This window comes from Molossus molossus, unplaced genomic scaffold (assembly GCF_014108415.1).
Source record: "Molossus molossus isolate mMolMol1 unplaced genomic scaffold, mMolMol1.p scaffold_m16_p_14, whole genome shotgun sequence".
NCBI classification, from domain to species: domain Eukaryota; kingdom Metazoa; phylum Chordata; class Mammalia; order Chiroptera; family Molossidae; genus Molossus; species Molossus molossus.
The window spans coordinates 12,221,082-12,245,625 of NW_023425349.1; the positions used below are offsets into that span (position 1 = coordinate 12,221,082).

A 24,544-nucleotide genomic window follows, 5' to 3' on the forward strand; every position below is an offset into this window, starting at 1 on the left:
ATGTCTGTCTTTTTGCCAGTACCATGATGTTTTCTTTTTCAACTTTTTAAGTTATTTTTATTTAGGGCTGTAATAGATTCACAGCAAAACTGGGCGGAAAGATCAGAGATTTCCTATATACCCACTGTCCCCAGTATTCACAGCCTCACCCACCATCAAAATACTTCGCCAGAATAGTACATTTGTTACAGTTGATGAACTGACATTGATATATCATCTCCCAGAGTCTATAGTTTATATTAGAGTTCACCCTTAGTAGGGTACATTCTGTGGGTTTGGACAGTGTATAATGGCATTTATCCACCATTACAGCATCCTATAGAGTGGTTTCACTGCCCTCAACTCCTCTGTGCTCCACCTACCATCCTTCCCTCCCCTAACCCCTGGAGATCACTGATCCTTCATAGTTTTTGTCTTTTCCAGAATGTCGTATAGTTGGAATCATACAGTATGTAGCCTTTTCAAATGGGCTTCTTTCCCTTAGAAAGAAGGTATATATATATATGTGTGTGTGTATATATACATATATATATACATATATATACATATATATGTGTGTGTATATATATACATATATATATATATATATATATATTCAAGACCTCCCCCATGTATTTTATGGCTTGAGAGCTTATTTCTTGTTAGCACTTAATAATATTCCACTATCTGGATATACCGCAGTTTACTTATCCATTCACCTACTGAAGGGCATCTTTATTGCTTCCAAGATTTGGCAGTTATGAATAAAGCTGCTATAAACATCTCTGTGCAGGTTTTCAACTCATTTGAGTTTTATACCAATTGTTTATACCAACAATTGACATTTTAACAATATTAAGTTGTCTAGTCCATGAATATAGAATGTCTTTTTACTTATGTGTGTGTCTAATTATTTTCACAACATTTTGTAGTTCTCAGTGTACACGTCTTTTGCCGCTTTGGTTATTTCCTAAGTATTGTACTCTTTTTGATGCTATTGTAAATATAATTGTTTTCTTAATTTCCTTTTGGGATTGTTTATGGTTAGTGTATAGAAAAACAATGATTTTTGTGTATTGATTTGTATCTGCAACTTTGCTGAATTTGTTTATTTCTAACCGTTGTGAGTGTGTGTGTGTGTATAATCTTTAACGTTTTTTACATATAAAATCATGTCATATGCAAACGAATATATTACTTCTTCCTTCCCAATTTGATAGCTTGTATTTCTGTGCCTTGCCTATTGCTCTGGCTTGCACTTCTAGGAGGATGTTGGATAGAGATGGTCAAAGTAGGCATCCTTGTCTATTCTTGATCTTAGAGGAAAAACTGTCTTTTACCAGTGAGTATGATGTTAGCTGTTTAAGCAGTGTTTAAAAAGATCTTAAAAAGAGGGATTATGAAGACTTTGACCTATTTGAAATTGTGTTTCTCTGTGTTCTCAGGATCTAGCACAGTGCCTGGCACATTGCAGTTATTGAATGAATGGATTTTTTTTTTTTTTTTGACAAAAGGCAGTTTCTCAAAATGAAATGAGCTAGAGGCATTCTGAATGAAGAGTTGCTTTGTGAGAAGGTAGCAAGGATTGAAGGGTGACCATGAGGTGACAAGGAGTCATCAGTTGTCCACTGACACGGAGCAGATGTTGGGCCCACATTTCAACCTGCAAAGCCACTTGGGTCTCAGAAAACTTTGCTTAGATGGTCTGCTTTTGAGAGATACCTCCCTGGTCAAGTTAATCCCCCTTCTCCACATTAGCACTAAACAGTTGGAAGAAAATAACGTATATTGTATCTCTTTGTATTTATGACTATTGAATTAGTAACTTCTGTCCACTGGGTGCAAAGAAAGTGAGTGAAATGCTATGAATTATCGATAGAACTAGTTAATGCTATAGAGTATGTAACATATGCCTCACTTAGGCACAGCTTTGAAATAATGTGCGTGACTTAAAGTGCATGTGTCTGTTTGCCTTCCTCTTAATCGGGATAGCTGGGAAGCACTGAGTCACCACCATTTCATTGGTAATGCTGTGTTCTTCCATTGGAACACAGCCCTCTTAACTTGGAGCAGATAAAAATTCGGATTAACTGTAGTCTGGAGTGGGAAAATCACAGCCAAATGAGTTTATTTAATGTGTTGGCATTTCTCTTCATCTGGACTTCAAACAAGTAGGTCCTAAATGTGAACTAATAGGGCCTCACTTTTCCCTTTAACAAGGTTCATGTGAGTAACAGTTTTAAAAATACATTGGTAAATACAGAATTTGGTAACTTTGATAACAATTTGGTTAATGCAGAATTTGACCAAACTTGATTAATTTGATCACCAAGGCTGTCATAGAAAGAGCAGGCCCGTTTGTCTCAGCGAGGGAAACCCTGTAGCCTGTGTAAAAAGCGGATGTGTTCTAAGGATACAAGGCTGTCTTACAGGACCAAGGACAGGAAGGACAGCCAGGCTCAGGGGGTCTAGGTCCAGGACCTTGAAGCCCTAGGATTCGAGGTCACTCAGGCTGTGTCTCCAGGACCACCCGGTCTCACCTCTACTTTTGCCTCTACCTGCTCCTTGTCTCTCTCTCTGCAGATTGGCTGCCTTGGCTTCTCGGGGCACACAGCCAAGCACAGCTGCCCGGCTCCGGCTTTTTATCACTTCCAGGTCCAGAGCCAGCCGAGGCTGCCTGGCATCTCTGATTTCCAGATTCCTGGGAGAATCTGGTTATCTCATCTGAGTCAGATGATCACTCCTAGTTTATTGACTTATTTATTTAAAAAGTCTTTACTGAATGCCAGGAACTGTTTTAGGCACTGGGAATGCATCCTGCCCTTGTGGACTGTGTGTGTGTGTGTGTGTGTGTGTGTGTGTGTGTGAGAGAGAGAGAGAGAGAGAGAGAGAGAGAGAGAGAGAGAGAGGGAGGGAGAGGGAGGGAGGAAGGGAGGGAGGGAGAGAGAGGGGGGGAGAGAGAGAGAGAGAGAGAGAGAGAGAGAGAGAGAGGAGAGAGAGAGAGAGAGACTATGAAGTTCATTCTTTGGGGACTGGGTTAAGAGTTGTAGTTTTCAGAGAAAGAGAAGTACGGTTTGAGATCCAGACAGACCTGGATTCAGATCCCGATTCCTCCTCTTATCAGCTCTGTGTGATCTTGGGCATATTAGATTACCATTCTCAGCCCCAATTTTCTCATCAGTAAAATGGGAATAATCCTTTCTAGGTAGTTATGAGGATTAAAATGAAAAAGTACCTGTAAAGTCATGAGTATGGCGCCTGTCACATAGAATCAGAACTCCCCCCATGCCTGGTTGTGGCCCTGAGCAAGTTACTTAACCTGCCTGAATCTGATTCTTCACCTGTAAACGGGAGAGAATCTCAGCTACCGCACAGGCTTATTGGGACGGCTGAGTCACGTGATGTGTGCCGGGGGTGCTGGGGATTTGTACACTGTCGACATCAGTGTGGCCGCTGCTCCTCTTGCTCGTGTCATTAGTCATGTTCTTCTCTTTCTTCCAGTTCCCTCTGGGCCGCCGCTTGCCCTGTGACATCTACTGGCATGGTGTTTCGTTTCACGACAGTGACATATTCTCCGGTCAAGTGAACAAGTTTCCAGGTATCCACTCTTGTTGTTGGCATTTACCAGTGTTCCCAGAACCTCAGGGTACACCCGTCCGCGGTAGCATGACGTGCTCTGAGGGCGAGCTCGAGGCCTCTTCCCTGGAATTGCCGCCTCGGTGCCGTCACCTTGGGAGAGTCAGGGCCTGACCCCCAGGGAGTTAAAGATTGGAGGGTCAAAAATATCAACAGACAGGCTCCCCTGGTCTCATTTCACTGGTGGAAGAACATGTTTTCACCTTTTTGGTTACAGATATAACCTGGGGGTGCCGTGAGGGGACTATATTCTCAAAATGGAAAAAAAAAAAAAAATAGACCATTTTACTTAAATAATTTGCAGTTGCCTGGCTGGTGTGGCTCAGTGGTTGAGCACTGACCCAGGCACCAAGAGACTGCTGGTTCGAGTCCCAGGCAGGGCACACGCCCAGGTTGGGGCCCGATCCCCAGTGGGGGGCATGCAGGAGGCGGCCAATTGATGTTCTCTCGCATCGATGTTTCTATCTCTCTCTCCCTTCCTCTCTCTCTCTCTAAAATCAATACAGAAAATAAATAAATAAATAAATAAATAAATAAATAATTTGCAGGAAACAGAAGTACTGAAATTCTAGGAATGTGTCACAGAAATGGGGTTAGCAGTTTTCATTTTTTTTAAGCATCACATTTGGAGGCACCATTTAAAAACGAAATGCTCCAGTCTGGGAACAAGAGGCGGCAGAAACCTCTGCTTCACCCAAGGCCGCCGTCCCAGGGAGCCTTCCCTCCAAGGGGACTCGTGCCCCCAAAGCAGCATAGCCAACATCTTAGATCCCCCCTCGCTCCACTCCCACCTCCTTCTGTGACTTTTCATTTCATTTTTAACCTCTCGTACCCTCTTCTGCTGTGATTGCTATTCATTATTGTTAAAGCTAAGAGGGTAGTTACCATGAGTGAGCAGAGGGCTTGCCGGGGAAGGGAACATTGGTTAAGCTGGGTCTGATCGGCCAAAGAGATTTCCACTGGTTTTCAGAAATTTTAACATATTGCTCAAAGCATGTTATAATACAACAATAAATGTGTGTTTTTGTTTTTGTTTTTTGTTTTTTTTTAAGATCATCACCTCATTCAACAAAACCACAATGTGGGTATTTCTATATTTCCTTCCAAACCTTAATTTGTTTATCATTTTTACAGAGTTGCAGTGAGAGTGTAGTTGCCTGAATATAAGGTGTTTTCTCTTAGCATTATATTATACATGCTTATTTTAAAAAGACGAATCGGTTTATTTATTTATTTTGGGGGCAGTCCATGCCACATCTGTAAGAAAACACCTCTCAGAAAACCCAGTATCCATACGTGAGCTGGTTGTGCCTTGTAGGCGAGGGGATTTTCCACTGAGCACGCAAACTGCCCCAGGCCACATGTGGCCCAGATTCACTGGCAAGGGTGCAGGGCAGGAAATAGCGGCTGGTCAGTGTCAGGCATTTCTCTCCAGTGGAGTCTTTTTTTTTAATACTTACCAGAGAATATTTTTTCACTGATTTGCAGACAGAGTAGGAAGGAGGGAGAGAGGGAGAGAGGGAGAGAGAGAGAAACATCGGTGTGAGACAGACACATTGATTAGTTGCCTCCCTCATGACCCTAACCTGGGCTGGGGATCGAACTTGCAACTACTGCTGAGCCAAACTGGCCAGGGCTCCCGTGAAGTCTTTGCAAGGCTCCGGGGTTAGTGTCTGGCCCCTCAAGCGAAAGCTCAGGTGCAGAGACAAGACCCACATCGGTGGATGCAAGTCTGTCTTGGCATAGACAACCCGTAGGAGGCAGTATCTCATGTAGCCACTCCCAGCATAGCTTCCAGGGTCATGCAAAGTGACCAGCATCACTATACTCAGGGAAGCCTGGAGCTCTGGCTTCCTACCAGGTAATTATGCAATTTGCCAGTCGGGTCATTTTAACCGTATGCTTTGTTGTCTAGTAACACAGCTAACTTCCCACCTTTATTGGTTTCCAGGGGAACAGAGCTAGAAAATTAACCCGAGGTCAAATTTGTCCTCAGAGAGGAGAGAGAGCTTTGTTACAGAACAGGAACGATGCTTGTAGCCAGGGTTCCTGCACATAGTCTAAGGGAATAGCTATTATTTTCTCTGTCTTGGTGCTCAGAAAAGGTGACTTTTTGATGCCACCAAAGGACTTCCTGGGATATCAGGAGAGCATAATTAGAAAAAGAACAACTCTGAATGAGGACAGAGTTCCTAGGATCTGAATCATCCAGCGAGGCTTCATTTACATTTTCCCATTTGCTCCTGCCTCATCGAATGGCTAAGAGAAGGAAGAGAAATACAGAGAAAAATACCCCGAGGGACTGGCTTCATTTAAGGTGATACAAAAAGATTCATCCCAAAGAAGCAAGTTTCTCCCCTTCCATAGTCCATGTGACAATGATTAGAACATATAATTCCCCACGTTGCTAACAGCAATTAGTGAGCTCTGACGACATAACAGGCCCTGGAACTTCTGGGCAGGGGAAAGCGAGGCCACACCCTCCGCTCTGAAAGCCCGCGCCGCGCAATGGGCATCAGGGAACTTCTGTTCTTTGGCTCCAGCGTGCGCCCAAGCCTATCTTCCGTCTCCAGTCTATCTCATTATTTAACAAATGTATTTTGTATGCATTGTACGTTACTTACAGGAAGTCCCGGTGGACGTGCCAGGCAAGTGTAAACACTTCCCACGCTGAATAAACTGAAACTTTTAGCTACGCATATGGAAGTCATTTATTCTGTTTGTGTCAGCACATTAGATTTTAGCCACTTTTCTATGGGCAATTTCCCTCAAGATATGTTACTGTATCTCATCTGTTGAATTAAGACTTTCTATAAAAGTAATCTGATTTAGATGTGTCTCTGCTTTAAGCAAGTCTGGAACTCTCAGTTCTTAGCTTAGAAACACTAGTCTTTTGGTGAGTTTCAGGGTCTGAGATGTTGACAGCACATGGTGGGTGCTACCTGAGAGCCCACCCTGAGGAGGGGGCTCTCTGTAGAGAGGGAGAGGGTCCAGTGAGGAATCCGTGGGGGCAGCCATCTGGCAGGCACTGGGCTGGGCTGGGGATACAAGCAGGAGGAGAAAGGCATGCAGAGAGGGGAGTGTAACACGAGATAAGCACTATGCCCCAGGAAGCTTGGGATGCCGTGGGGGTTGGACTGAGGGCACGTGAGCTGCCCCAGGTTTGCTTGGGGACAGGCAGGGTGGGAGATCCTGGAGGTCTGACGTGTGAACTGAGCCTCCAGGGATGGACGGGCCTGGACCTCACGGAAACGGAGCAGAGCCCGTGCAGAGATGTAGCCTGCGTAGAGCACACTTGCTGGCTGAGGGCACGTGGCCCGTGACAGTGAAAAGGGTCACATGTAATAGGGGAGCGGAGTGGTGATAGGAAGGTACAAAAGGTCACAGGAAGCCTCTGGGAATGTTTAAGCCAGAGAGTGACATGGGCCAGCTTGGATTTTAGAAAGACCAGCCGGAGGGGTGCATTGGAGGTGGGCAGAAGGCCGAGAGGGGCAAAGGAGAGAGAGCTGAGTCTGCTGTGGCATCCGAGCAAAGAAGGTGAGCTTAGCAGCGGTGATGGGAACGGAGAGAAGAGGATGGATCAGAGCGGACTATTTGTTGTTAGGTAGCTGTAATGTGTTTTTGTTATAAATGATATTTGGACTGAAGAATGCTCCCAACGTAGCTCAGATCTGATTTTGTTCTTTTGTTGTTGTTTTGTTTTTTAAATTGGGTAAGCTGTTAAACTCTTGGGTAACTCCACACGGGGTGAGACCCACCCGGCCTTGAGACTTTGGTGTAGCAGACAGAAGAACCCAGGCCAGAAGGGGTCACAGGAGGCAAGTGCTTGGTGTGAGAAGCTCCAACCTGAGTTAGGGGGTTTTCTCAATCGATAGGGGAATTGCGGAGACAGGGACATCGGGAGAGAGCGGGTGAAGAAGCCAGAGAGGCAGTCAGCCTCAAAGAACCTGCTAGTAGGCACTGAAAGCACAGGCGGAGGACCCCAGCCCCTGCCTGGTAGGCTTGGTGGGAACAGAGGGGGAACATTGGCAAGAACAAGGCAAAGGCATTGCTCAGGCACCAGAAGCAAAAGACAGGCTTCCAAAATTTGGGGACAAAGCAGTGGAACCTCAGAACAGTTAAAATCCTCCTTATTTAATTGGACTACAAAGTTGGGGTCAAAGAGTACCTTGTTTCCAAGCTTGGGGAGAGCTGATGGTTAGACCTAGAGCTTGAACCTCGGGTCAGAATGGGCCCCAGAGCCTAGGGAAGGGGCACAGACAGGCTCAGGAGCCGCAGCTGCTCAGAGAAGGAGGGTGGACGCTGGAGCCAGCAGAGCCTGGCAGGGACCTCCCTACTCACACATGTTCTCGGGGATCATGGGCTCCGGCTCTGCTGCAAGGCCAGCTACTCCTGCAGCCTCACGGAGAAGATGGTTCACCCCACACCTGTCTCAGCCACTGCCAGAGGCGGGGGTGCCAGCAGCTGGCTCGTGGGGTTCAGTGAAGGGTGGGAGACATCCTCCCTGGCAGCACTGGGTGGCAACCCAGCCAAGATGTGGTGGAGGAACAAAGGCTTCTGTGGTCAGTGGATCAAGGGGTTCCACACAGGTGCCCTCTGATGACAGGTGTGCAGGCGGGGTTAGGGCTGAGCCATCTACAGCCGGCAGGCTGGAGGATCCGGGGAAGGCAGGGGTGCTTCCGAAGTTGGCTGTTTTCAGTAGAGAAGTTTCTGGAGACGGACACAAAGGTAAACTCGGAAACACATCTGCTAGCCGGTGTGGGGCCACTGGTCCACATCGCACTGCAGACGGAAAATGAATCTTCACTTTATTTGCTGGACCTTGATTTTCACGAAACGTTTCTGGAACATTCAAATTGTTCTGGTCTCAGCACTCTGTCTGTGCTCTGTGTGTCCTTCTGACCTGCCGAGGGACTTCTGAGCCGTTGCGATGCAGACGGTCCCCCAGCACTTGGCCAGGAGGCATCAGCTCTTGTGAGGTGCTGTGTGACAGGTGGTTCTGAGCGGTTGGTTTAAAACTGTAAGTGAAACGTCTGCCAGGCACAGTGCAGTTGCCCAGAGCTGAAAATGTGTTTTTGTGTATTTTGTGTTCAGCTCTGGTGTTTAGAACTTAAACTTTCTAATTTGTTAGGGGAAAAAGAAGAATAGCTATAATTTTCCGAATTCATACTTATTTCTTGGGAAGCTCAGAACAGTGTCCTCAATGAGTTTATTTATTTTATGATATCAAAGAGTCCACATTAGAGCAGTTAATTAGTACTTTTTAAGCTCCTTTATTTCTTACTTAATCCTTCTCTATATCCTCTAAACAAGAGCTAAGAACCTGGGCATTGACATCTTGAAGCTGCGATCTTTAGATTTATTGCTCTTCTTAATGTGCTGAGGGAAGCAAGAAGTAGGTCATTAGAACCTTTCTTCTCAAATGTTTACCCTTTGCTTCCTGGGCATGGGAGTTGAGAGGAACCTCGTTCGTTCTGATTGTGCCCATTTGGAAGGTGTGATCATCCGGACATACCAGGCTGACATGAAACGTACTTTCTATTAAAAACAACTTTGCTCAGCGAATGTCTAGTGTCAGCAATGGAACTGTGCAGCTCTTTCAGGGTGAAGGCCATTTCCAGGCTCCTTTGTTGTCTGTGATATTTGCTCTAAGGAATAAGCATGCTAAAATGTACAGTAATTTGCTTAAAATTTGCCAAGATAAACACTCAATTTCTTCTCTTGTCAGAGTTACTAAAGATGTGACCAAAAAAAAAGTTCACCATTCTTTTCCAATGGTTTATAAGTGAGACATTGCAGTCCCCTCTGGATAAATTAACAAGGTCCACTGTTGTCAGTGTCAGTACTTAGAACCGAAGAGCTACGGATTCCATTGTTTTCCACTTAAACTATAAATTATGCTATGATATCTTTTCCATTTCCTATCCTTATTTCAAAGAGACAGGTTTTATGCTGAAAAGTATATACATATATATGTATATATATATAATATATAATATATATATTATACCTTTAACACTAATAAAAGATGAAAACAAAGCAACTTAATTAAGCTTCTCACAATGTAAGCAGAGTCCACTAGGTAATACCTCTAGGGTATGAGATGGAAGGAATCCCAGAAATATGTGTGATGGCCCCGGATTTAAAAAGATATTAAGTTATAAGTGTAAGATATAAATGCTTCGCTTTATTCATTATCAAGGGGGCTGACAAAGAATGGAATAATAAGCTAGGTGGAAACTCATTCCTTCAAATTAATGTTTCATTTTTATAAAGAAAAAAAATTTACCTATTACTCAAACTTCAGTAGGTTTTCCCAAACCTCCAGTCACCGCCATGGGGAACAATTCATACCTTTTTTTTAATTCTGTCTGAAAAAGTGAATATGTCGGGTGGGTGGTTGTAAAAGTCCCAAACAATGGCTGCTTTATAGCTGGTGGCCCCCTGCTGTTAAAACCTCACAGCTTCTCTCCTCCCCAGGCATGACGGAGATGGTGCGTAAAATTACTCTGAGCAGAGCAGTGAGAATCATGCAGAATCTCTTTCCTGATGAGTACAGCTTCTACCCTCGCTCATGGATTCTGCCTGACGAGTTCCAGCTCTTTGCTGCTCAGGTAGACGCACTCCGTCCCCATGACGCTTGACTTCTGTTGTGCTTGCAACCGTGCCCTGGGTCCTGTGTGCTGGAAGCTGGGGCCAAGGGAGGTTTAACACTACACAGTAGGTGTTGGCAGCGGTCACGGCAGATTGCCCAGTTGAACAGGTAGGGGGACAGGTAGGTAAACTGAAGAAGTGGGTCTGGACATGGGGAGACAGTCCTGATGCTGATATGGGGAGCTGCATCAGGGGTTCAGCATTTGGGGAGCCAGGGAGCCAGAGCTGAAGCAGGTGACTGAGCCCATAGGAGGACTGGGACTGTTCCGGTGAATCCGGGAGGTGTGGTCTCCCCAGCACACGATGACAAAGGCATGAAATGTGAGAGGTCAGACTCCACTTCAAGGCCAGGAAGTAGGTCTGACAAACTAGGGGCGGGGGCACCTTTTAAGTATCCTCCTTACCGAATCAATTTTCTTTCTTTTTTTTTTTTTTATTTATCCTCACCTGAGGACATTTTTTTCCATTTTTTGTACAGATAGAGTGGGAGGGAGAGAGAGGAAGAGAGAGAGAGAGAGAGAAACATCGATGTGAAAGGGACACATCGAATGGCTGCCACCCGCACGACCAACCAGGGCCAGGGACAAACTGCAGCCGAGGTACATGCCCTTAGCGGGAACCGAACCCGGGTCTCTCCGGACCGCAGGCCGACGCTCTAACCGCTGAGCCAAACCGGCCAGGGCCGGAATCAATTTTCAAATCACCCATTCCACATGGAAGCAATGTGTCTGAGCATGAAATACTGAGGATTTTCACAGTAATTGTGAAACAGAACCGGTAGGGAAGTTAACTTCAGAATTGCCATTTGGGTTAGTCTTTTAAAGATTTAATTTAAGATTGTTTCAAAGCCTTTGTCAGCAGGTCCCATGGTCCATCTCATACCTCTGATGGTAGCCATCCAACAAACACCAAATTGTGATCAGGCTAACACCATTTATTGGTCCTACTATGTTCCACGCATTGTGCTCGAAACTTAACATTATTTCTTTTCATCCACACAGTAACATTGATTGTATTAGTATCCTCACTTTATAGATAAGGAAACCGAGGCTATGAGAAATTAAGTGACTTGTTTGAGGAGTAGGATTTAGACTTAGAGCTGATTTCAAGGTCTGTGCTTTTCATTGTCTAGTTTGTTGCCTGCATGTTGTTTTGGTTTTAATATTGAATTATAAAACTTGTAATAAAATTATGACATATAAAGCACGAAAAAGCTTGCCGTGGTAATTTTTGAAAGGAAGATCTCTATGGGATGGTCTCACGTGGGTCTATACGTTTTTAAAAATTCATCAAAGCATTAACGTAAAATGAGTGTATTTTATTGCATGCACATTATGTTTCAATTAAGTTAATTTTTAAAAATAAACTATCAGCTATTCCCCATACTGATCCCCACAATTTCCCACTTCTGTGGCTCTGTTCCCTATATGGAATACCTTTCCTTCCCATTTCTACAACTCTATATGTGGCAGTTCTGCAAAGCAGAATTTATTTATGTATTTATTTTTTATTAATCCTCACCTGAGGATATTTTTCCTTTGATTTCTAGAAAGAGTGGAAAGGAGGGAGGTAGAGAGAGAAACATCGATGTGAGAGAGACACATCGACTGGTTGGCTCCCGCATGACCCTGACTGGGGCCGGGGATCAAACCTGCAACCCTGGTACATGCCCTTGACTGGGCCAGGGACAGAGCTGAATTTAAATGAGATACTAACTGTGCCTTCAAAATCAGGTAAGCGAGAAGAGTGTTTCCATCATCCCCAAAAGTTCCTCTGGGCCTCTTTGCAGTCTCCTCTGATCTGCATTCTCATCATAGATTAGTTTTGTCTGTTCAAGAAATTCATATAAATGGAATCCTATAGTATGTCCATTTTTTAGTCTTTTTTCCCTCGGAAATATGTTTTTGAGATTCATCCATGTTCACTGGGTGTATCAGTAGTTGGTATTTTTATTGGTGAGAAGTGTTCCATTGTATAAATTATACCACAGTTTGTTTATCCATTCACCAAATGATGGGCATTTGGGTTATTTCCAGTTTGGGGAAGTTATGAATGAAACTGCCATGACTAATCATGTACATAAAAACTAGGGCAGAAGGAAGAGTGTTGATTATATGGTAAGTGTATGTTTATAAGAAATTTCAAAACCGTTTTCCAAAGTGGTTGTACCACTTTACACTCCTATCTGTTCCACATCATTGCCAGTACTTAGTATTGCTAGTCTTTTGAATTTTAGACATGCTGAGAGATGTGTGGTTGTATCTCTTTATGGTTTTAATTTGTACCTCCCTGATGTCTAGATGTTGGGCATCTTTTCATATGCTTTTTTGCCATTTGAATATTTTTTGTCAGGTGTTTATTCAAAAGTTTTGCTCATTTTTATTAGCATTTTATTTTTAAAATTTAACTTCTTTATATACTATGCATACAAGTCTTTTGTATATGTGCTATGATGTATTTGTATATGTATTGTGGATATTTTCTCCCACTTGGTCTTAACCTTGAATTTCATTTTCAACTGACTTTTGAACAATAGCTATTAATTTTGATGAAATGTATCAATTTTTTTTATAGTTTGTGCTTTTGCTTGATATTCAAGACATCTTTGCCTAATTAGAGGTTATAAAGATTTTATACTTTTTTTTTCCTGGAAATTTTAGTTTTAGCTTTTACATTTAGGTTTATGATCCATTTCAAGTTAGTTTTTGTATATGGCATGAGATTAGAGTCAAAGTTTGCTTTTTTCCATATGGATAGTCACTGTTTCATCACCTTTTATTGAAGTCATTGTCATTACTCTGTTGAATTACCTCAGTATCTTTGTTGAAAACCAATAAGCCATATATGTTTGGGTCTATTTCTGGACTTCACTTTGTCCCATTCATGTGTGTGTTTACTCTCAGCTAATAAAGCTATGGCTTTGTAGTCCATCTTGAGACAGGTAGTGCCAGTCTTCCCACTCTGTTTATCTTCAGGATTGTTTTGGCTACTATAGGTGTTTTGCATTTCCAGATCAATTTTATAATCACTTTGACCCATTTCTAAAAAGAAGCCTGCAAGGACTTTGGTGTTGCATTGAATCTACAGATCAGTTTAGAAGACAGTGGACATCTTAACAATATTGAGTCAGATCTGTGACTTTTATCTCTGTTTATACCTTTCTTAGTTTATCTCAGCAATGTCTTATAGTTTCACCTACGTGTTTTCATTTTTTTTATGCTATTATAAATGACATTTTTGAATTTAATTTTTCCAATTGTTTGCTGCTAATTATAAACATCCAATTATTTTTTAATTTTGAACTTGTATCATATGACTTTGTTAGATACCCTTATTAGTTCTAGAAGTTCTTTTTTTGTACACTTCTTAGGATTTTTCTCTGTATGTGATTAATTCATTTGTGAATAAATGTTATTTCTGTCTTTGTAATCTATGTGCTTTTTATTTCTTTTTCCTGTTAAACTGTGCTAGGCTAGGACCTCTATACAATGTTGAACAGAAGTGATTAGAATGGACATCCTTGCCTTGTTTCCAGTCTTAGGGGAGAGGCATACAGCCTTTTACTGTTACATATGATGTTAATTGGAGGTTGTTCATAGATGCCCTTTATTAGGTTGATGAAGGTGTCTTCTATAGTTTGCAGAAAGTTTTTCATCATGAGTAGATGCTTAATTTTGTCAAATGCCTTTAGTATCTATGAAGATTATATGGGTTTTTTCTTTATTTTGGTAATTTTATGAGTCACACTGATTAATTTTTTAAGCGTTAAACTAACCTTGCATTCCTGATATAAATCCTGGTTGGTTCTAATGTATTATTTGTTTTATATACTGCTAAACTTTACTTGCTGATATTTTGTTAGGAATTTCTGTGTCTTTATGCATGAGAGATATTGGCATTTGATGTCTTTGTTTGGGTTGGTATCAGGCAAACTTCATTAAATGAGTTGGCAGATGTTTCTTCTATTTTTTTCAAGATTTTGTGTAATATTGGTATTTCTTTCTTAAATGTTTGGTGGAATTCACTGTTGAAGGAATTTGGGCATGGAACTTTCTTTCTGGGAATATTTTTTTTATTTTTTAAAATACATATAGGTTCCCTGACCAGTTTTCTCAGAGGTTAGAGCATCGGCCCTCAGCCTGAAGGGTCATGGGTTCGATTCCTGGTCAAGGGCATGTACCTGGATTGCAGGTTTCATCCCCGGCCCTGGTCAGGGTCATTCATGAAGCAACCAACTGATGTGTTTCTCTTTCTCTCCCTCCCTCCTTTCCACTCTATCTAAAAATCAATGGAAAAATATCCTTGGGTGAGGATTAACAAAATAATAGTAATAATAATAATAATAATAATAATAATAATAAAGTAAAATAAAATACACGTAATTTGTCTTTCCAGGAACTGGTAGTCAATTTCATCTAGGTTGTCAAAGTTATTGACATAAAATGTTTAAAAATAGTATTCCCTTATTATTTTGTTTTTACCACCTGTGAGATATGTAGTGATCCTCCCCTATGTCATTGCTGATATGAGTAATTGGTGTTTACTTTTTTATTCAGGATCAGTCTAACTAAAGGTTTATTAATTTTGGTGTTCTTTTCAACAAACCAACTTATGATTTATTATTTTCTCTCTTGTTCGTCCATTTTCTATATCATCAATTTCTAATTTTTATTATTTTTTTTCTACTTCTTTTGGGTGTGATCTTCTTTCTAAAATAAAAAGTTATTTTATTTTATTTATTTATTATTATTACATTTTTATCCTCACCCGAGGACATTTTTGCATTTATTTTCAGATAGAGAGGGAGGGAGAGAGAGAGAAACATCGATGTGAGAGAGACACATTGACTGGTTGCCATCTGCAGTTGGGGTCGGGGATGAACTGCAACTGAGGTAAGTGCCCTTAGCAGGAATAGAACCCAGGACTCTCTGGTCCATGGGCTGATGCTCTAACCACTGAGATAAACTGGCCAGGGCTAAAATAAAAAGTTATTTTAAAGAGGAACCTAAGTTCATTGATTTAAAACATTAGAGCAATACATTTTCTTCTAAGCACTGCTTTAGATACATCTCAGAAATTTTTGTATGTTACATTTTCATTACCATTCAGTTCAAAATGCTATCTAATTTCCCTTTAGATTTCTTTGACCCATGGGTTATTTAGAAATGTGTTTTTTAATTTTTAAACAATTTTGGAATTTTCTGAGTATCGTTTGTTACTGATTTCTAATTTACTTTTGTTGACATAATGTATATTCAGTATTAACTTGACCCATTTAAATTCATTGAAAACTGTCTTATGGCCTATATATTGTTTATCTTGGTAAATGTCTCATGTGCATTTGAAAATAAAATGTATTCTGGAGTTGTTGGGATAGCATCCTATAGTATCAGTTAGGTCGGTTGGTCCTTGGTACTGTTCTCATATCCCTTACTCATTTACTGTCTACTTGTTCTGACATTGATTGAAATTTCAACTCTTGTTTGGATTGTCTACTTCTCTTTTTAGTTATGTCAGTTTTTGCTTTATATATTTTTAAGCTCTGTTATTAGTTGGATGATTTGACTCTTTTAAAAGGTAACTTTCCACCCTGGCCGGTTTGGCTCAGCGGTTAGAGTGTCGGCCTGCGGTCCTGAGAGACTCGGGTTCGGTTCCCGCTAAGGGCACGTACCTCGGTTGCAGTTTGTCCCCGGCCCTGGTCGGTTGTGCAGGTGGCAGCCACTCGATGTGTTCCTTTCACATCGATGTTTCTCTCTCTCTCTCTCTGTTCCTCTCTCTCCCTCCCACTCTACCTGAACAACAACAACAAAAAAAGTGGAACAATGTCCTCGGGTGAGGATAAAAAAATTAATAAAAAATAAATAAATAAAAATAAAAGGTAACTTTCCTTGTCCTGAAGTCTACTCTGTCTGATATTAATATAGTACCTCTAGCTTTCTTTGGCCTAATATTTGCATGGTATATCTTTTTACTAGTCTTTTACTGTTAACCTATCTACATTTTTTAAAAGTGCTTCTTGTTGACAACATGTTATTGGGTTATGGTCTTTTATCTAGTTTAACAACCCCTGCCTTTTAATTGGTATGTTTAGCCCATTTACACTTAATATAATTATGAATATGCTTGGATTCAAGTATACCACCTTGCTATTTCTTTTCTATTTATTCTATATGTTTAGATTAATTGAATATTTTTAGTGTTTTGTTTTATCTTCTCTTTAAGCTTCTGAGTTATACTTCTTTTAAAAATGGTTTTAGTTTTTGTCCTATCCCTAGAATCTGAGGTTTACAATGCATCTTTAATTGATCACATTTACCTTTAAGTATTTCTAACTTTGAGTGAAATATAAACACCTTACAACAATATAGTCTTGTTTCCACTTTTATCCTTTGTGGTATTGTCATATTATACTTCTATATTATAAACCTTACAATACATTATTATTTTGCTTTGAAAGTCAATTATCTTATAAGGAAACTGAAAAATTAGTATGTCTTGCCCTGGCCAGTTTGGCTCAGCGGTTAGAGCGTCGGCCTGCGGTCTGGAGAGACCCAGGTTCGGTTCCCGCTAAGGGCACGTACTTCGGTTGCAGTTTGTCCCCGGCCCTGGTTGGTCGTGCGGGTGGCAGCCACTCGATGTGTCCCTTCACGTCGATGTTTCTGTCTGTCTCTCCCTTCCTCTCTCTCCCTCCCACTCTATCTGTACAAAAAATGGAAAAATATCCTCGGGTGAGGATAAAAAAAAAAAAATTAGTATGTCTTCTGTATACACCCATACATTTACATTTTCAGAATCCTTCATTGCTTTGTGTAGCTCTGAAATTCTATCTGGTATTATTTTCCTTCAACTTAAAGAATTTTCTTTAACATATTTCTTGTAATGCAGGTCTGCTGGTAACAAATTCTCTTAGCTTTTCTTTGTTTGGAAATGCCTTCAGTTTTTAAAATGTTTTGAAATAATTTTGGACTTACAAAAAAGTTGCAAATATAGTGAAGTTCCCATATACCCATCATCTAGCTTCTCCTATTATTAATATCTTAAACAAGTACTAAAACTGGGAAATTAACATTGGTATAATATTACTAAGTTATCTACACAAATTATTTGCATTTTTCCTATTGTTCTACTAGTGTTCTTTTCTGGTACAGGATTCACTCCATGATCCCTCATTGCATTTACATGGTAAGAATACTTAATGATTACAAAGACATATCCCTCTTGATTTTTATCTGCCACATGCGGGTTGTAGGACCAGCCAGCCCATTGTGAGTCTCCGCCCCTCCTACCAGTCTGATGTGGTTTCTTCTTTATATCCTTAGTTATAGGAGTTCTTTTCAGCTAGATTTCTGGTGGTTCTAAATGAGGTCGTTCTGTAGTTTAGTTGTAATTTTGATGTGGTCGGGGGAAGATGTGTGTAGCACATTTTACCTATGCTGTCAGCCATCTAGGCCGGAAGCCATGTCTTCTTTAATCTCTTTGAACAATGTTTTATGTTTGTTTGTTTTTTAAGTTTTTAATTTTTAATTTTTTTTTTTTTTTTTTATCCTCACTTGAGGACATTTTTTCATTTTTTTGTTAGGATAGAGTAGAAGGGAAAGAGAGGAAGAGAGTGAGAAACATCGACGTGAAGGGACACATCGAGTGGCTGCCACCCGCACGACCAACCAGGGCCGGGGACAAACTGCAACCGAAGTACGTGCCCTTAGCGGGAACCGAACCCGGGTCTCTCTGGACCGCAGGCCGACGCTCTAACCGCTGAGCCAAACTGGCCAGGGCTGTTTTTTAAGTTTTTAATGTAAAGGTAGGTCTTTCACATCTTTTGTCAAGTTTATCTCTAAGTATTTCAAATTTTTGATACATTGGCAATGTTTTTTTAAAATATGTTTTTACTGATTTTTGGAGCGAGAGGAAGGGGAGAGGAAGAGAGAGATAGAAACATCAATGAGAGAGAAACACGGATCAGCTGCCTCCTGCACGGCCCCTACTGGGGATCGAGCCTGCAACCTTGGCATGTGCCCTGACTGGGAATCAAACCGTTGACCTTCTGGTACATGGGTCGATGCTCAATCATTGAGCCATACCAGCTGGGCGGCAATGTTTTGTTTTTGAACTTCAATTTCTAGTGTTTCATTGTGAGGGTGTAGAAATACAATTTATTTTTACTTATTATACAATTTTTTATTTATTTATAGTTCCAGTAGCTTATTTTGTAGGTTCCATGGGATTTTCTATTATGTTCTCTGAGAATAGGATGGTTGTACGTCTTGCATTCCAGTCAGCCCTTTATATCTTTTTCTCGCCTTACTGTACTAGCTAGAACCCCATGCAATGTTATGTAGGTCAAAGAGACGCTGAGGGTTGTATTAAGGCGTCATGTCTTTCTGGTCCTTGAGCCAACGCTCTAACCGCTGAGCCAAACCGGCCAGGGCTAAGGCATCACATCTTATGCAGAGAAGGACAGATGTGAGGGATATTTGGAAGGTGGAATCTACAGGACTTGGAGACAGATCAGAGGGGGGGATGCAGAGGAGGGTAGAGTTGATGCTCTCAAGAATCTGGTGAGGATGCGTTGCCAAGATGGGAAGCCCCAAAGGAGGAGTTTTCGTGGGAAAGATGGAGAGCTGAGCAAGAGCTTGTTGCTTAACTGTCTGCTTCCTGAGTTGAACCTTTCAGAGAGACTCTTTGTCATCGGTTAAATGGGGATGCGGGGTTGGGCAATTGCTCTGTCTCTTTCTATTTTAACATTCTAAGCCCTCAGGTGTCAAAGTCTATTTGATTGATGCTGATGATACTTAGAACTGAATAGTTACCTAATATAAAGAAAGATTTCTTTGCTCTAAAAGGACATTAATTTAGAATCTGCTGATTCAGGGTCTGGCACATGCAGAATAAAACTATGAGAACCCTTCCATAGTCACTTGCTGGATACCATCATTTATTCCCCGGTACCATCATTTTTTCCTCATGGGATCTCAGGTAAGTCCCTTCTCTCAGCCTCATTTCTCCATTTAGTAAGTGGGGAGATGATGATAACCTCAGAGTGACTGTGGGCATCCAGTGAGTATTTGATGATGAAAAGCTTAATTAGCTGCAAATCTGATTTTTTAAAAAAATATGGCACTCTATTTTTAATATCACTTTTGTTTAAATACAAAATAATACATTCACTTTAAGATTTTAAATATAGGGATGTGTAATGTAAAAAGAAATTACTGAACACTTTGTGTCTATGTTTCCAATGTATAAACAAATATACACTGTAACATGCATAGCTTCTATTTCTTTAAAAATGGAATTTTACCACTCTAACTGAACAAAAATGGAAAAAAAGTCCTTGGGTGAGGTTTAAAAAAAAAAAAAAAGCCCTAGCTGGTTTGGCTCAGTGGTAAAAATGGAATTTTACTAAGCACTCTCTTTTTAAGCTCTTCCCCCCCCATATCAGTACTGTACAGTAGTCAATTGTATGAGTGCATCATAACTTTTAAAATCACTTCTCCATTGATGGACTTTTTAAGTTGTTCTCCTATTTCTTGGTTCAATAAATAATGCTGTTGAGTACACCCTCATGTAAGTCTTTCTACACCTGTGCTGGCATTTCCTTCAGATGGGCATCTCAGCGTGGACTTGCTGTGTTAAAGGTTGTGCATTTACGTTCTGATGGGTAAAGCCAAACCCAAGGCATCCTTGGAAACGGTGCACTTAATTATGAGGCTAAACTGTCTTGCCAGTGCCGTGGCACTGAGTCTGAGCTGTGGGGGGGGCTTTGCTTTGTGATTCTTGGTGACAACAGGAAGGGGTCTGAGTTAGCTGTAAAACATTCTGAAACCTGACACTTTGTGGGCATTTTATTTCTCACAATTATTAGGATTAACTTTACTTCATTAAATTAAGGGGAAAATCCACACTCCTCCTGCTATAACTGTTCGCAGAACTGGTACCCAAATACGATCAGCAGGGGGCACCAGGAGGAAGCAAGCAGGATTCTCAGTGGAAGTGTTTGTGAAAACTAGAGGAGGATACAGGCTTCCTTTCCAATTTTAGCAGATGGCCAATAAAAAAATTCCTTGGAGTTTATTTTGCATATGGTCTCCCATCTGGGTATTTGAGAAAAGTACAGTTTTGTTATCAAAACAGTATTTATTATGGTGAAGGAGTTTGTATTTCATAGCAGAAGAATTTTTCAGTGAATAAAGCCAAAAGTTGTTCAGTAATGTTTTGCAGTTTCTTGGAGGGAATCAGCAAGCGTGGGGTCCTTCCATCTTTCTCTCCAGTTACCTTCCTAAGTGAGTTTTTATTGTTTCAGCTCCCCAAGGCTGAATGAAGTGCATTATTTGCAAAGTCCCCAAGGAACAATGTTCTCCACTGGCTTTAGGAACCAGGAAAACGTGGACTTGTAAGTGGGTCAGACCCCAGGCAGAAAGACAACCTGTAATACGAGGCATATCCTTGTCCCGATCCCACACTTATCAAACAAACTTCCAGTGAGTTGGTTATTTGCTTAATTTTTCTTCATATAGACAGTATGCTGATCGGGCTGACTTTGGGTGGTTGAAGTTCACGCGCAGGGTGAAGTTTCAGCTTCTCCACCTGCCTTGCAGAGCTGAGGCCCACGTCTGCAGCCTCAGCACCCACCGTCGCACCCTCTTCCTCCAGGATCCTTCTATATTCAACTTTTTTAGGAACTCAGCCTTTGCGCCTGCCTGTCCTTTTTCTTGGAGCACTTGTCTCTGTCCTTTGTTCCCCTCTCCCACCCCAAGGCTACCATCTGTCACCCAACCCATGTTGCTAGTTCTTCAGCCCCCGGCTTATCTTTTACTCTGCTCCCCAACCCTCACCCCCATCCCCGCCCCACTGTTTAGTGACATGTTTGGTTACCTTGCTCCACAGGCAGTGAAGTGACAGGATTGGTCCTGTCTGTCATTCCTAGTGCTTGTCACAGTGCCTGGGGCTTAGTGGGAAGTCAAGTATATTTGTCAAATTGAATTGCAAATTAATATGCAGATGTTGTGGTTTAAAGTCAGATCTCTTGTGAGTTTGGCCATCAAAAATGAGCTTCTCCAAGGCCAAGGGTATTAGCTTGACCCAACCTATCACTGTAAAAAGGGCGAGGGCCACACCTGGGCCATGAGAATTTAGCAGAGTAATGCCATCCAGTGAGATAGTGGTCAGGCCGCTGACCTTTTCTGGTGATGCCCCACCCTCCACCCCACACAGAGCTCTGCACGCCTGCAGCAGGCTTGGGAGCTGTCAGGGAGACCAGAATGCCTTCTGCCTCTGCAACCTGGCAGCCCTGGAGGCCAGTGCAGTGGCCCAGGGCTCTGGTGCATAACCAGTGGAACGCTGAAGACAGAAGCAAGGGGGTTCCAGCTGGCAGAAGCAGGCAGATGATTCAGAGCCGCTGGCAGAGACGCTGGAGGGGCCTTGGTTTCACCTCCCCATCTGCTTCAAGTTTTATTGCCTTTGTTGCCAAAAATAGAACTTCGCCTCCTGCTTAGATATATCACAGTGTTCTTGTGCCCCTAGCTTAACAGCCCAATTAGTTTACTGGAAAAATGTATCATTTGAAACTCAAGATGCTGCTCCTTTCTGGGAAAGCATCCTTAGGTCCTAGTCATTAGGATGTCATTTTCACTAGTCCGAGTGACAACTGGTGTCTGTGTAGTGCTTTGCAGTTCACTGTGTGCTTTTCATATACATAGCCTCTGCTGTCCTTCCTCGATAGGGGAATTATCATTATCTCCAGTTTACAGATGAGAAGACAGAGGTTCAGAATCAAAGGTACTTGCTCATGTTTATGCAAGACTCTATAACGGCCAGTACACTCAGGCCTCTGACTCAGTATGGTTCAGACATTTCTTGAGACCTACTAAATGCCAAGTGCTAGGGGTACTAGACAAGTTCAATGTATCTTTGCCCTGTGCAATCATTCAATGTGAAATGGAACACTGGACCAGGGTCAGGAGACCTGCTCCAGTTCTGGCTCTGCCCCCCAACTTTATTGAGATATAACATTGTATAGTTTAACGTATACATCATGATGATATATACGTGTGTGTGTGTGTGTGTGTGTGTGTACACATACATATATGTATATATCTGGCAAAATGACCACCACAGTAAGGTCAGTGAGCACATCCATCCTCTCACATTATTACAACTTTTTTTTTTGTGGTGAGGACATTTAAGATCTATTTCTTAGCAACTTTAAAGTATATAAACAGTATTGTAAACTGTAGTCACCAAGCTGTATATGAGGTCCCAGAACTATTCATCTTATATCTTCCCATTTCCTTCATCCCTCAGCTCCTGGCTACCACCATTCTGCTCTCTAATTCTATGAGTTTGGCTTTTTTTTTTTTTTTTTTAATTTCACATATACATGATATCATCCTGTATTTGTCTTTTCTGATGTATTTTACTTAGCATAATGCCCTCAAACTCCTTCCATGTTATTACAAATGAGAGGATTCCCCTTTCTATGGCTGAATTATATTCCTCTGTGTGTGTGTGTGTGTGTGTGTGTGTGTGTGTAGCATTTTCTTTATCTATTCATGAGTTGATGGATACTTAGGTTGTCTCCATGTGTTGGTTATTGTGAACAGTGCCGCATGAACATGGGATTGCAGGTATCTCTTAGACACAGTGACCCCCTTTCCTTTCTATAGAACCCCAGAAGTGGGATTGCTGGATCATATTGGTAGTTCTATTTTTAAATTCTTTGAGGAAGCTCTATACTGTTTTGCATAGTAACTGTATGAATTTATATTCACACCAATATGTGGGAGGTGATGTCTCATTGTGGTTTTGATCTGCATTTCCCTGATGACTGGTGATGTTGAGCATTTTTTCATGTACCTGTTGGCCATTTGTATGTCTTCTCTGTTCAGGTCCTCTGCCCATTTTTAAATCAAAGTATTATTGTTATTTGCTATTGAGTAGTATGAGTTCCTTACATAATCTGGATATTAATCCCTTACCAGATTATGGTTTGCAAATATATTCTCCCATTCTGTAGGTTGCCTCTTCATTTTGTTGATAGTTTCTTTTGCTATGCAGAAGCTTTTCAGGTTGACATAGTCCCACTTGTTGATTTTTGCTTCTGTTGCTTGTGCTTTTGGTGTCATAGCTTGCTGCCACCCTGGCCAGGTCATTACCCCTCCCCCAGGCTTCAGTGCTTCCTGTGCAGGAAGAAAAGATTGCAGAGGGTCACTAAGGTTCCTTCCACTCCTAACCTTTTGTAATTCTGTCAGTTTGGCTCTCCTGGACTTCCATAAAACTCCCTGCTGGAGTTAAAATCCTGCACAGATTTCTGCTGCCGAGGTTTCGGTTGGAGCACAAAGGGCTTTATGTAATCAATCACCTTCTTGCAGATGCTGGGTCAGTGCAGCCTGGGCACTGGTGGTGAAGGCTGCCCCGCAGCTGCTTCTGGAGCTGCGCAGAGGTTGGCTCCTCCCCTCCGCCTCCGCCTCCCCCTCCCAGGAAGGTAACAAGCTGTGTCTGCACAGTCCAGCCCAAGGAGCCCTGTGGGGTGGTTGGCTGAGACCAGCAAATCCTGGCTAAGCCAAGACATCCTTCCTGCTGGTTCCCTCTAAAGCCCAGTTGGAAAGATTCCCATCTGCCCAAGTTCTCGCACCTCTGTGTCTTTTGCCAGGGACACCCTTCCTGTGCTTGTCTTCCCGACAAACTCTCCCTAAGCTTCTCTGTGTCAGAGTTGATGCCACCAAACCTATGAAGGTCTTTTCTGGTACCCCCTCTCCCACTCCACCTCCCACTCTTCTGCTGCCCAGACCCATGGACAGTTTCCCTGGGTCCCGTTCTGGACTCTCCCTCCATTGTAGGATCCCCAGACTCAGTATTTTGTTGCTGTGCTTCTGGTTGAAAGATAGTGAGGCAAGGGTTTGGGGTCTTTTTTTTTCATCCTCACCCGAGGACATTTTTCCATTTTTTGTTCAGATAGAATGGGAGGGAGGAAGGGGGGTGGGGAGAGAGAGAGAAACATCAACATGAAAGGGACACATCGAGTGGCTGCCACCCACACGACCCAACCAGGGCTGGGGACAAACTGCAACTGAGGTACGTGCCCTTAGCGGAAATCGAACCCAGGCCTCTCTGGACCGCAGGCCGACGCTCTAACCACTGAGCAAAACCGGCCAGGGCAAGGGTTTGGGGTTTTTAAGACCTAGGTTAATGCCCTTTCTTTGTCACTTTCCAAGTGTGTATTTGGGCAAGTTACTTAATTTTCCTGAGCCTCAGTTTCCTTGCCTGTAGCACCATA

At 42.0% G+C, this 24,544-nt stretch overlaps 1 protein-coding gene across 1 annotated transcript in view; it reads left to right on the top strand.

The window, feature by feature from the left end:
• The window catches only part of TTLL11 (tubulin tyrosine ligase like 11), a 205,029-nt gene that overhangs the window by 34,187 nt on the left and 146,298 nt on the right, over positions 1-24,544 (top strand). Inside the window, exons 2-3 of the mRNA XM_036261723.1 lie at positions 3,481-3,577; positions 10,096-10,229. Of these exons, the coding sequence (XP_036117616.1) occupies positions 3,481-3,577; positions 10,096-10,229 (231 nt within the window). The remainder of the gene's footprint in view (positions 1-3,480; positions 3,578-10,095; positions 10,230-24,544) is intronic.